Source organism: Anser anser (genome assembly GCF_964211835.1).
Source record: "Anser anser genome assembly, chromosome: 4".
Taxonomy (NCBI): domain Eukaryota; kingdom Metazoa; phylum Chordata; class Aves; order Anseriformes; family Anatidae; genus Anser; species Anser anser.
In genome coordinates, this window is record NC_139724.1 from 12634299 (window position 1) to 12647916 (window position 13618).

The window sequence follows — 13618 nt, forward strand, 5'->3', positions numbered from 1 at the left end:
GTAGCTTATAGACCTATCCTAGTGCAGCCTGCAGGTTCAACATGAGGCACTTCCTGCAATTAGAATTTAATCACCCTGGAGAACAGCTGAGAATTCCAATCTTTATTTTATTTATTTATTTATTTTTTCCCCCTTGGGCCCATCAATCTTGTTTCTTAAAGTAATTTAATTTCCCTCTCTTTCTCAGAGTAGTATATCTTCTCTGTGGCAAGAGGGAGCATGGGGGGAGGAAGAAACTACATTTCAGTGAAACTTAAAATACAATGCTGATTGTTTGCTAGGAGCACTCCAGTGTACCTGCAGCTGAATACTTCAACACACAAATATGTGGTGCTATCTTTTTTTCTGCAAATACCTGACTTCCTGGAGCACTGACAGCAGTGATTGGGTGAACCCATTTAGAGCTGCAGGCGCTGCATGTCTTGGCCATGGAACAACACTTTCTTTTCTAGAGATCAAGGGGCAAAGCACCAAGGCCAATGACACTCAAAATCTCACACAGCAAGGAACAAGATGTTATCATTTCCAAGTAAGGCTTTAACCTTAGGCAATATCCTGACGTGGTAAATGAATTAAACTAAACACAGAATACCAAATAAATACCTATTAATCTGCAAAAATCCCTATTTCTATTCAGACAATGTGAAGCAAACATTCCTCATCACCCTTCCAGTGCAAACAGAAATGATTCTCTCACAGAAATTAATCATTCAATGCACTGTAAGTTACACCTGTGCACCTAGGTAAGAACCTGGACCTGTGTAGCCAGCCGAAACCCAAGTACTTCCTGCTAGCTATGTCCCAATACAGCAGCTGCTAATACCTGTTCATATCAACCTCGTGGCACTGCATATGGGTCTGACTGTTGTCCGACAGCCTGACAGTGGAGGTAGCTTTACCTACACTTCTATAGCCATTTTCCTACTACATCATGTTATTTGTTAAAGATATCACAGCAGGAGTTAGTAGCTACAAGGATGGCTTCTTTTAGTATGTTTTACATTTATATACATATTTTTCTTTATCCCCCCCCCCCCCCCCCCCCCCCCCCAGCAAACAGGGTTTTTCTGACTATACTTTCTGTCAGTTTTCTCTCCCTTGTAACTTTGGATTCAGTTAGCCCAATTCAACCAGATTTGATGGAGAAGTAGAATATGAAGTTTCTATGAGTTCTGTGCAAAACGGTTAAATATACAGAGAAAAACACGTTTCCCAGGAAGAAAAGCTGTGTGAACTCAACCATTTATCAGTAGCAGAAAACTCAGATAGGCCAGAGTCAGAAGAGGCCTGTCCTTCATCTTACTAAGGAGGGCAAAAGGACCCCCTCTGACCTGAAAGTTAGCAATTTGTTTAAGCAGGACAGCCAACAAACCATCAGACAAATGGTGTTGTTCCCTGGGAACACCATCTCATTCTGCTTTCTGCCACAGTCTCCATCAGACTCTAGGGCTTCGGATATAGATAAAAAAATAAACCAACTCAGGAGCTAAACTTGTTCATAGGGAGCAAAACATTCCTCCCTAGCTTGCACAGCTAGTAAGCTTTCAAGACAGATTAATACAATATCCAAAGTCCATCCTGTATTCAATCATTAGACAGAGATTAGGACATACCAGTATGGCTGACTGCCAAAGACTTATATCACAAGCCTGGTCCCCCATATCTGAGGGGTATCTGAAATTTAGTGATATCATGTGATTCACCTCAATTTGGCAAAAAAAATCCATGTTGAATTATTGGAATTTCTCACAGGATAGAAATTCTGAATTCTCCTCTAATGAATAATCAATTGCTAAACTAATTAAATATTAAAATCCATAAAGATCTGGAAGAGATTGACATATGTTACTAGCATAAAATATTTTATGATTGCAGCTGCCTGTTACTGTGTTTGGCAGCTGCTGTTTGCAACATCTGTGCCACACGGAAAAAGTCAGAGTATCTCTTTTTGCCTTATTTTCTCTGACTCTCTTTTACTTGCCTCTGCAATTCCAGAACCTGTTGAGAAGACATGATTTTAATTTAAGTGGTACTACTAATAAAGTTTGCAAATATGTGGCAAAAATTTAGCATATCTGGTCAAAACTCACTGAAATCTATAATCAGTGGACCCTCTTAGCATTATTAGTCTTTGAGTGAAAGACCTATCTTCGATAGTCATGTCCTGCACTCACTTCCCTGGCTGCATATACCCACTGGAGGCATACTGACTTGAGCTGCTTTTTGCTGCCTACCCCATCCCTCTAACTCTCTCCTTCCCCCATCTGTCCTAGTTTAAAGCCATTTTAGCAGGTTGGCCATCCTGGTTGCAAAGACACATATACCCCTCTTAGTGAGGTGGATCCCATCTCTCCCCATCAGTTCTTGGTCTTCTAAGAGGCTTCCATGGTCATAGAAACCAAAACTCTGTTGCCAACGCCAGCAACACAGACAGCTGTTAACTTGGAATATCAGTCTCCTCCTCCTCCCATCCTTCCCCCTCTCTGGAATTACTGAGGAAAAAATGACCTGGGATCCCAGCCCCTTGATCGCCATGCCCAGAGCACTAAAGTCCTGCTTGATGGTTTCTAATTTACCCTTGGTGTCCTTAGCACCCACATGGAAAAGCAGCAGAGGGTAATAATCTGACTCACAGGCAGACTTTTGCAGTCTTTCCATGACATGTCTTATCCGATACCCTGGCAGGCATCAAACTTCTCTAGACAAGAGGTCAGGGTGGCAGATAGGTGCCTCTGTACCCTGAAGTAGGGAGTCACCCACAACAATCACCCTCTGCTGCTTCTGGGTGTTCTCACTAGACACAGGGTCTGTCGGCCCAGCTGCCTCCCCTTAAGCCTTGCCCAGCTCCTCCTCAGCCTGGAGGGCCCTGAACCTGTTCCTCAATGGCAAGACTTCAGGAGGAGTAAGAGCCTTTCTCCTCCTACGAGAAGTGACCAGCTTCCAGCCCTCTTCTGTAGTGTTATGATGTACTGCTTCATGTGGCATGGAGTCCTCTGAAAACTCCCCTGCTGTACAAGGCTGGGACTCCTGGAGCTGTAGGGTCTCCATGAACACCCTGTATATCTCCTGCTCATCTTCTTGGATACTTTGCAACCTGCTGACATCCTCTTGTAACTCCCTTACCTGATGACACAGATCATGGACACCTCCTACAGCATTGCTGACTGTCAGTACAGGCTTCCTGGAGGGGCCCCAAGCACTCCCTGCAGCCGGAGACCTGAGGAAAGACATCTGCTGTCAGAGGGTCCTTCTGGGTTGGCACCTCAGGCATAGCTGATGCAGTGACTCCAGAAGCTACCAGAGAATATTCTCTGCGGTGTGTCGTGACCATATCTGAGGGAGTGTACACTACAAGAAATGGAAACAAAGGTGCTATTACTAACCAAATTACCAGAATAATGCATGCCCGAGATGGGATGGGGGAGAGAATCAGGAGGAAAAAAGTAAGAGTTCACAGGATGAGATAAACACACGTCAGTGCAATTGCTCACCACCCACTGACTGACGTCCCTTCCATCCCTGAGCAGTGGGGATGGACCTCTGGTGTGAGCCCACCTCGTTACTATCATGTTATGTTAGTCTTCAGAAGAAACCTAAGACTGTTTTCCCAGATGCAGGCAATGTACACATCCTGGCCATTAGCCCTTGATTTCATGCACCTTGAGCACCAGGTGTGTAGCAACACTATTAGGCAGGGTCATATACAGATGCTGGGGAAATAAGAAAGGGAAACTCCTGTTTGTATACACCAAATAATTCACACTTAATCTTAATAACTCCTCCAGGCAGATTCCACCTGCTACAGCCTGAAACTGAGTAGAAGAAAATAATCTGCAGAAAGAGGAACTTGAGCTCTGAAGCCTTTTCCTGGCATAAATCCAAGCTGAATAGGAGAAGGACAGAGCGTTTACTGATATGATGAGTACTCAGTCCTTTATTTCATACACCTAGCAAGGGAGAGAAAACAACTGTGAAACTGTGCCAATACAGAACATAAATATGGATGTAAAATGACAACTATATCATATCCATCTAGCTGGGTAAAAGTAAGGAAAAGCAAAGTCCCCTTCTAGGTTAGGTAATTTATAAGTAAGTATTAAAATTAATTTATCTCCAACTTCTTCATTATTCACTTTTTAAAGCACAGCACAATAAGAAATATTACCACAATGTCCATTGCTAACTTTGCTACCAGAGCTAATTTACGTCCTTTTAGATGTAACAGAACATCCCTTCCCAAACAGCCTGCTCTCTGGTCTCAGGACAGCAACATGACCCTGAAGTGCCTTGGCATTTACTGTCAGATGTTCTCACATTTTCTGTCTTTTTGGCTTTTGCTTTTTATTTACTTATTTTTTTCTCTCCAGAACTGAGGCAGACTCTAGTTCCCTGAATTATCCTGTGATCTAGCAATAGTAACCTCAGGCTATCAAACCAGTATGAGAATTTAGATTGACTTGTCTGAAATGTGCCTTGATTTCATGTAGGTGTTTATTCAAAGTGCATTTGTAGCATGGGCTAAGCTGGACCAAAGGCAAATTGTAAGCTTCCTTAGCAGCATGTTGAGGTTATTAGCTTTCCCTTTGTCTGGAAAACAAAATGTTCCACAGGAACCCTGCCTGCCAGCATCCTGAGACACAGCTGCAAGTTGAAGGGAACACCATCACTGCCTTACCCATAGTCATACCCATAAAAACATGAGAAACAATGCAAAAAGAAAGAAGCAACTCAGCCATAGATTTACACTGAATGGAGGGGACCATTTGCAGCACTACTTTCTGTAAAGTCTTGGATAGCAGGTTGCAAAACTCAGCATCTCCTTCTTGGTCTTTAAAACCACTGGAGGAAAATCTCTTGTCCACCCATTGTCGGTACTTCCCAGCTTAGACCAAACCAGGTCTGAAAGCAATGCTTCTCTTCATCTAACGCCCAACAAGGAGCCTCTCATGCTGCAGACTTTATGAAGGTAGCACTGGAAAGTTCAGCATCCTAGCTCTAGAGCTTCAGACGTTTCCTTCCCTCCAGCTCGTCCTTTCGTCTGGCTGTGGATGCCTCACTGCTCTCAGCACACCACCTGATGTGTTGCCCAGGTAGAGCTGCCCAGTTCTCCCTGACACTGGCCAGTGAGCCCATAAGCTCACACATCACTCTGGATGTCATTATCACATCAAAATGCTTTACTAATTATAATCCTTAATCTCTTAGACTCGGACCCCCTCAACAGGAATAATAATGCATCGGTCTGCCATCTCTAACACATCACTTGCTGCTTGCAATGGCTGCCGTCTGTGCACTACTGCATTCAGTGACAGTGTGGAGGTTACTATATAATTTTACTTGTAACAAATGCAGAATAACATGGTTGCAAGTACAGAGTCACTTTCTTCATGCAGTTGCTTAAGTGTGTCTGGTATCAGCACATTTTCTGCAGGTTAACATCTCCCAGCTCTCAAATTCTTGCTTCAGCCTGAGTTTTCCTTTATGTTCTCTATGCTGACATGAATAGAGCAGGTAGATGATAAATTTTGTAGCATTGTGTGCTGCTCCTGATAACGTTATCTCCAAAGATTTTAATAATACACACTATTACAGAGAAGTTACCCTCTGTAACCTTCTGTACCCCTAGGTAAGCACAACAGCTCTTTTCCCTGTTATAAGGACTGCAATCATTTACACATTAATTGAGACAAATTTTATGGCTTTCTGGACTATTTTGTCATGATGGTAAAATGATCTTGTTTGTTCAAGATCCTCATTTCTAATTTGCTTCTGGTTTTCTTGTTAAGGGTAAGAGCCAGTCAAGTCTCATAGATACTACACAGAAATGCTGCCTTCACTTAGTAAAGAATATGTACAAAGACATGTGGCTTGTTTGCAAGAAGGCAGGGCTGTTTTGTACTGGTACTCTATACCCTAGAGCATGCACTTCAGAAAATCTGCCCTCACAGTAGCAGAACAGGGCAAAGTAATATATATTTGTTCTACATTTTCAAACTATCCTTTCTGGCTTGTAGGAATCAAGCATGTCTGCATGACAAAGGAAGGTGCAGAACAGAGCAACCCGTGGGACTTGACAGGAATAACATCAACCAGCCCAGAAGTCTACACCAGACTATCTAAGATGCCAGCTTGAGAGGCAGCCCTTTTTCTTCAAGAGGTAAGAGGGAGAGGGGAAAACATTCCTCGTGTTCAAATGACTGGCATCAACTATGAGGAAACATTATGGGGCAGCTCACCTCATTACCCCTCTTGTGTTCTTTCCACTTTCTTTCACCCTCTCCTGACACGTTCCTTTACCATTCTCTGGTTCTCTCAGGTATTTTTTCACCATCCCTGTCCATGTCAGGGTTCCCCCACTCTCCATTTCCAATGTCAAGCTTGGCTAATTTAATCGCCTCCCTGATCTTCTCACCATCTTTTATCTCTATCCTATACATTCACAGGCTCTGAGTCAGAAAGTCAGCTCTCTAACGTCAGTCCCATGATCTGTCTCATTGTAAAGACTTTTCCACCATGTTACTTCACATCCTTCTTCTCCCCCATAGTCTTTCCTTGGCTCAGAAAGAGCTGATGCTTTTTCCCATGTGAATTTTCCCACTGCCTTTGTCCAGAATTGGTCAAAATTACTTGTGGGGTGGAGAGGACATTATTATTTTTCTCCCACACAAATTCCTTCTTTGAATGAAATAAGGATTTTCTTTTCACCTTTTATTTATCCACAGAAAATATGGAAGTTCTAGGCAAAAACTGAAATATCATAATATCAAAATTATGATTACTGATTATTGAACACTTTAAATGTGCACTGGAGCAGTGCCTCTTTGGAGCTGCGGTTAAAGGGCATGGTGCTGTCACTCTTTTTCTGTGTGACCAGATAACAGAATTTATTTTCCTTTTTTTCCACGAAACAGAAACCTTTGTGGAAGGGCCAACTTTTCTAAACACTGCGCTATTTGCCAATTAACTTATACAGCTGTAGCCTCCCTTGTAGGACATCTCTTGGAAGGCTGCCAGAACAAGAAGACATGGGTACATGTGTGAGTCAGCACAGGCAGGCAGCAGGAACAACCACAGACCAGCAGCCAAAATGCAAAGAGTAAATTTATTCTCATTACTTAGCCAACAGGGGATCCCCGAAGCAGCACCCAAGCAGAGGCACACAAGTGGGAGCTAAACAGTGTCCATACTAGGAGATCTCCAGCCTGCTGGTTTCACCTGTTTTTATCAAGAGTTCACGCAGGTGCAGATTTTACCACCGTGCTGTGATTCTCACTGTGCTTTTTGATCTTCTCTGTACCGAGGCCGTAAGCTCAAGCACACCTGATAGGGCACCTCCAAGTCTACCAAACACCTATGTTATCTATGCACGGATGTGCTACTTGTCAAACACACAGAGCACAAAGAGCAGCAGACATAATTTATATGTTTTTCTACATTGCTTCTCCTTAGACTTTATACATTCCCAGCTGTAAGGTCACTTGAGCGTATTTACAATCCTCCTTGCCATTCTGCCATTCTGATTCCATCCTCCTCGCCATCTTCTGCTTTTAACCCATTCCTCCCAACAGTAAGAAAAGAGTATTTGACCTCTCTGACACGTATGACCACATATCTTCCAACTTTGTGAACCAGAGGATTCGTAGGTCCTCAGTTAGCTACACAAACCAAGTTCAATTACTTAGGAACTTACTGTACTTGGGAGTAAGGAGTCTTCTAAAGCATTACATCTCTCTCTACCCAGTACTTCCAACAACAAATTTTGGAAAGAACATTTAGCATCAAAAAAGTGTGGGTTTAATTTTAACATGCACAAGAGATCAATTAATGTATTTCATATGCAAATATGACAATTATGACCCTGATTCAGAACGCTTGTTATTTCTGGAATTGGGCATATGCTTCTCTCTAGCAGCAGGCAAAATAATTGCAATAAATTGGCTCCTAATGCCATGTAACGAACTCTGATTTATGTTAATTTGGGCAGTACTTAGCAATTTCATGTTAATTTTTAAAATCAGTTTTGGAAGACACTGTATGTGAATTCAGCTTCATGTCTGGGCTTTTAGCAATGCTAAGAATACAGCCTGGCATTTAAATTCAGGTTTTGTTGCAAAACTGTGTATTGTTAACAAAAATATTGAAGTGCAACAAAAACAGGCCTGAAAGATACTTTCTCTCACGTGCTAATTAACATACAAGGTACTCTTTTTTTTTATTCCCAGTTCTATGTTTTGGAGAATCATTCATTGCTTGTTATATTAAAAAGCCATTTCTTTCAACCAGCAGGCTTTCGTGCGGCAATGCTTTGTAAGGGATCTATGATAAGCACTATAATTTTGCCCCCAGTGAAACCTCTGGTCAGCAAAAGTTTTAAAGCATCTTAAGAAGTCGAAGAAAGACCTTCCTTGATTTCACTAGGATTAAAATGAAGCTCTTGGTGTATTAGCAACATATTATAATTTTTCAAACAGCTGCCTGCAAGGAGTATCTGTATAAAAGTCTCCTGCTATGTTAGAAAGAACTGGGGCTGCTTTGAGTGAGACACATGAACTTACTTCCACCTTCACTGAAGAGGTAGGACACTTGGAGTGGGCTCCCAGCATATGGGCATCTCATTCATATATTCAGTTGCTTTGAGATAAGGAGATATCTGTGACAGGTATTACAGTATCAAATAAAAATGGACTGCAAATTGCCTGGGGAAGGATTATTTTTGTTTGATGTTTGCACAGCATCTTGTACACAAGAAGATTCTCAGTACAAAACTGGCACTCCTTCTGGACAAATCATGTCATGACTGCAGAAATACATGCCTCTTGTGCAACTTGAAAGACAAATGGGAGAGAATAAACTAGTAAATTTTACAGTTTTTAATACTTGGCTTCATTTTATTTACTACTGAATCTATGTACTGTATTCTTCTGGATTATCTGTGCAGGCAGAGCAGCTGTAGACATGCTTAATTAAACAGCCAATGGGACTTTTCATGGGCTTAAAATTAAGCAAGACTTTATGTTCACTGCCAAGCAGGGATAAAATTACATGCTTCAGTTTTTTCTTGAGTTGGTGCATTAGTCAAGATTTAGTGCCCAGGAGCGTGCTTTTCTTGATTAAAATCTAATTCTCGATGTTATCGACACTTTATGTAATAAAATGATGTTGAACTTATAACAGAAACTAAATGCAGCTTTAAATTTAAAATGGCTCTTACATTGCTGTGATAAAACAAACCCATTAAGAAGCCACATTTGCAATGCTAATTGTTTGGTCTCCCCTTTTCTGCTGCTTCTTCCTGCCTCCTTATAAACAGCTTTCCTAGGGTTCCCATGAAGATAATTCATGAGTAGTAAGGGAAATCTCTAATATTATATGAAGTTTGATAATCATGTCACATACTAAAGTGACCATGTGGGTTTAGGAGCCTGATTTTAGGCTGCTCTTCATAAATACTATGGGTAGATAAGAAAAGTGGTAAAGACTGATATTTTAACATTGCAGTGTGAGTCTAAATTATACTCCTTGATCACTGTAAAATAGGACTTTATAGCAAGATTGTGCTGGACCATCTGACAAATCTTTGTCCGAATAAGAGGAGAAAACTGGCAATATAAGGGGAAAACTGGCTATAATAGGAGAGACTATATAAGGCCATATAAGCTGTTACTCATTTAATAGGTGTTTTCTTCCAATTAATCCTGGATTAGGTAAGTGGATTGATAAGACTGATAAGATTGATATGATAAGATTGATAAATATTTGAGGATACATTCTGTTATTGCTGGACTAGTCTTCTGTGTTGTTCTTATTTGTTAAAATGAAGGACAAAGCTGTATTTTTTGGCTGTTGTTCACCTCTCCAGTATTCAAGTTTGATGTACAATAAACTACTGGTGACATCTTTGGTTCTTCTGAATATTTTTATGGTTTACTTCTGCCTACTATTGTTTCTTTCACCATGCTGATGCAGTTTTGAATGGCCATTAGGTGCCTTGGATCAGAGCAGGGTTAGATGCTGCATGCAGGAACCATTACTGAGACCCAGCTGAGTGACAGAAGAGTTGCTTTCTAAGACAGGTTTAAATGATTTCAAGTACTTACACTGATTCCCATACGTTTCAGTCATGACGCTACCCCTTTTCCCTGCAGACCAATTCTAAAATTGTCCTGTTCCTCTCACTGTACAATTCCCTCTTTACTCTTCCAACCATGATGAATAAGAACAGATGGGGAAAGATATATATTTAGATCCTCATAATGTCCCTCTGAGCATTCACCACTGTCCTCTGAACCCTGAATGTTTTTTTAAATAGCAGTTATTGTGAACTTGTGTGTAATTGCCTCCCAAAGTGTAAATGTAATGGAGGACACCGTAATAGTGCAGCTTCTATTTTGTATGAACACATCATGCAGATGATGTGCGCTGTCCTTCTGCAGTTGCAAAGCATAAGCTGCCCTGTTGCTCCTACGAACATACAGCTCTTCTCTCTTAGCAAGCATCTCTGAGGTACGGCTGCATACGTACCTTCACATGCCTGTGAAGAGGTCTTCACTAACAGTGGCTTTCTAAACTAATTTTTAAATTCTCTTTTCTGAGTATCCTTTTGGATGTTGCAATTAAGTTTGTTCTCCATTCCATTGACACTAAACACAAGTATTTCAGTGAAGGAAAATATGGGGATGCTAGATAATCACTAACACGTTCACTTTGCATCGCTAAAGGAATACACTGCTCTATCTTCCTGTTCACTGACTCTTCTCAGGTCAGGATATGAATAGTGAGACATGGATAGCTATTGGCCTCAGAAAAGAATGGTTTATCCAGGGCAGTACATGAATTTCCACCCTCTCTTTGTACAGCATATGTGAAATCATAGAATCAGAATGATTATGTTGGAAGAGACATTAAAAGTCATCTAGTTCCAACCCACCTGTCATGGGCAGGGACACCTCCCACTAGCCCAGGTTGCTCAAAGTCCCATCCAGCCCTGCCCTGAACAATTCTAGGGATGGGGCATCCACAGCTTCTCCAGCCAAACTGTTCCACTACCCTATATCTGTTTCACTCATTTTGCACAGCCACAGACAGAACATCTGGATAAACCAGCCCCATAGAGAGTCCACTTAAGACCTGTACATGCCTGGGACAGATGCTGTCATTATGTCATTTAAGGCCCAAAAGGCTCCTTATGATTAATCCTTATGACTAACCTGTTCTTTTACAATGTTAATGCTCTTCTTTCTTAAAAAAAACCCACACATTACATTTGTCATTTATTTTACATCACCTTCAAACAGAGCTGGCCACTGCATGCCCCAAATAAATTAGAATTCTTTCTTCCCCATCCTAATACAGGTTTTTCTTCACAATCACAGATGTTAATTGAATGCACTTTAAGAATGCCACTCTGCTCCTGGCTATTTTAGAAAAATAATGCTCATGGTAGAGCTATCCATAGACTTAATTGCTTTTAGTAATTTCTCATTGATCTTACGGTTTGTGCTCTTGCCCTTCTTGGTGTTAACGTTCTGAAGATCAGTAGGGCTGCTGATCTTTGTAATTTCATTTTGTAGTCAAAAGCCTCTAGTCACTCTTTGTCAGGGACTGTAGTGATAGGACAAGGGGTAATGAATTTAATTTAAAAGAGGGTAGAGGTAGATTAGATCCTCAGGAGAAATTCTTTACTCTGAGGATAGTAAGGCACTGGAACAGGTTGCCCAGAGAAGTTGTGGATGCCCCCCTCCATGGAAGTGTTTAAGGCCAGGTTGGATGGGGCTTTGGGGAAGGTGTCCCTGCCCATGTCAGGGGGGTTGGAACTGGATGATCATTAAGGTTCCTCCCAACCCCCACCATTCTATGATTCTATGACACAAATGTAGGGCTGTACTTCAGCAGGACTATCATTCTAGCCTAGACTGGACAAGACTAGCACCATTTGGAGCAAAGATCTTAAGATATTTTGCAGGTATATCAGCTTTCAGATTTTTTTTTTGTTATTTATTCTGATTTTTTTTAAATGTTTTTGATGGCCTCAACTTCCACATGCTTGAGTCACTGATGCCTAAGCAAAGTGCCATTAAAGCATTACTTAAAAAAGATGGCTCAGCTGTCATCATTTGTTGCCCAGCACTGAGCATGGCAGGAGTGTTGCAATGCTATTTTGCAGTAACAGTGAAGGACTCCCAATGTCAGTTAGAAATACAGAAAACTGAGTGTGGCTTCTAAGGATGAGGCAGATCACCAGGGATGCAGGATAGCACTTACTTACAGGGCAGAAAGAGGAGTTAACCTACACAGTGAAAGTATGTCATGCAGATGCCTCAGCGGCTGCTGGTAAATGAGAGGCCACGGATCAGTAAGGAGTAAAAGATCTTAAAAGAAAGGTTAAAAGGACAGAGGCATAGTTTTGTTATCCCTGCTGGTCTTTGGAACCCTCTGCCATCTGACAGGTCACTTCTGGCATTCTGAGATACCTTTCATCTGCCCATCACAGGGAGATCCCTCACTCACCTCCCAGTGCCCTGAATGGATTAAGAAACTGTGAGTGAAATAAAAGCAAGTTGGTTCCACTTTTTATTAACAAACAATATTAAATTGATACTTGCAGATGTTTTCTTAATGCCTTTTTACAGCCAACTTTAATTAAAGTTTTCAATAGCAAAATTATGTTACATTTAGGGCAAATGTCTTTGATAATGGACTGTACTCAGCATGGTATATTAGGTAGTAGTGTTGAGGTGGAGAAAAAGAAACACAAGCTGTTTATGCTTTTAACAAAGTTGTTTTCCTTACAATTTACGGATTTCACTGACTTTATGAAAACAGTTAAAAAATCAGCCATTTTATCATGCTTTTATTCTTCTCTGAGTATCTACAGCAGATATGTTTTTAACAGCATAAAGGGCTTTCTTCTGGGAAGTCCACTCACAAACAAGTTGGTAGGTGTAATTTTGGTTTATGAGAACATACCCTGCATAACCACAGCTCAGAGCAAGGAAGCTAAAAGAAGAGACATCCATAGACATACCAGTTTCATATGTGAGCCCACTTCAGTCATGAATGTATGATCATATCTGAAATATTGCTGTGCTGTTGAAAAAGTTAATGACAATGTTTTGGATTATGGCGTACCAGAACAGACAGCCTGTTAGTGGTAGTGAATACGCCCCTCTATATTTCATGTAAAAGTGGAGAGCAGATTTTCAAGCATACCAATTACCTGTATTTTCCTTCTGTGAAAAATAGTTGAAGCGATGTTGTCTTTGATTTAGGCTAACTTGAAATGGGAAAAACCTGGGTTGGTGTCCCATTCTGATCGCTCGAGTGCTGCTCATGAGTCACCCACACCAAGATTAAGACACAAACGAGGTCAGATGTTGTCCAATGGTTTATTACGTCTGTATATCAAAAGAGAAACGAGAGTTAAGAAAGAAGCAGTGATAGAAAAGGTACAGACATATAAGCAAAGGTGTCTTAGAGATTGCAAGAGATAGTCACCACCACGGATCCAGCAGTGTCCTGTTGATCCGTTGTCTTCAAAGATACAGTGGGGAGGGTCCCCTCATGTCTTGAAAAGGCACTGTCTTTTTGTAGAGTCCCCTTGTGGTCTTTTTACCTGGTT

The 13618-nt window shown here is 41.2% G+C and overlaps 1 protein-coding gene across 18 annotated transcripts in view; it reads right to left on the reverse strand.

Moving 5' to 3' along the window:
• Positions 1–13618, reverse strand: part of LOC310899483 (uncharacterized protein) — a 154559-nt gene that overhangs the window by 16094 nt on the left and 124847 nt on the right. For 5 of the 18 annotated variants that reach the window (XR_014584305.1, XR_014584309.1, XM_083835866.1 and 2 more), the window contains 2 exons: positions 3299–3348; positions 3124–3217 (listed from right to left, as the gene is read on the reverse strand). The exons of 1 other annotated variant lie outside the window; for it this stretch is intronic. Coding sequence is in view for 4 of the 17 variants with exons in the window: in XM_083835866.1 (XP_083691992.1) it covers positions 3124–3217; positions 3299–3348 (144 nt within the window). In the remaining 13 variants the exon portion in view is untranslated. Of the gene's footprint in view, positions 1–1039; positions 1999–3123; positions 3349–13216; positions 13395–13494; positions 13613–13618 lie in introns of those variants that run through there. 12 more of the 18 variants (XR_014584307.1, XR_014584308.1, XR_014584315.1 and 9 more) reach the window with 8 other exon arrangements.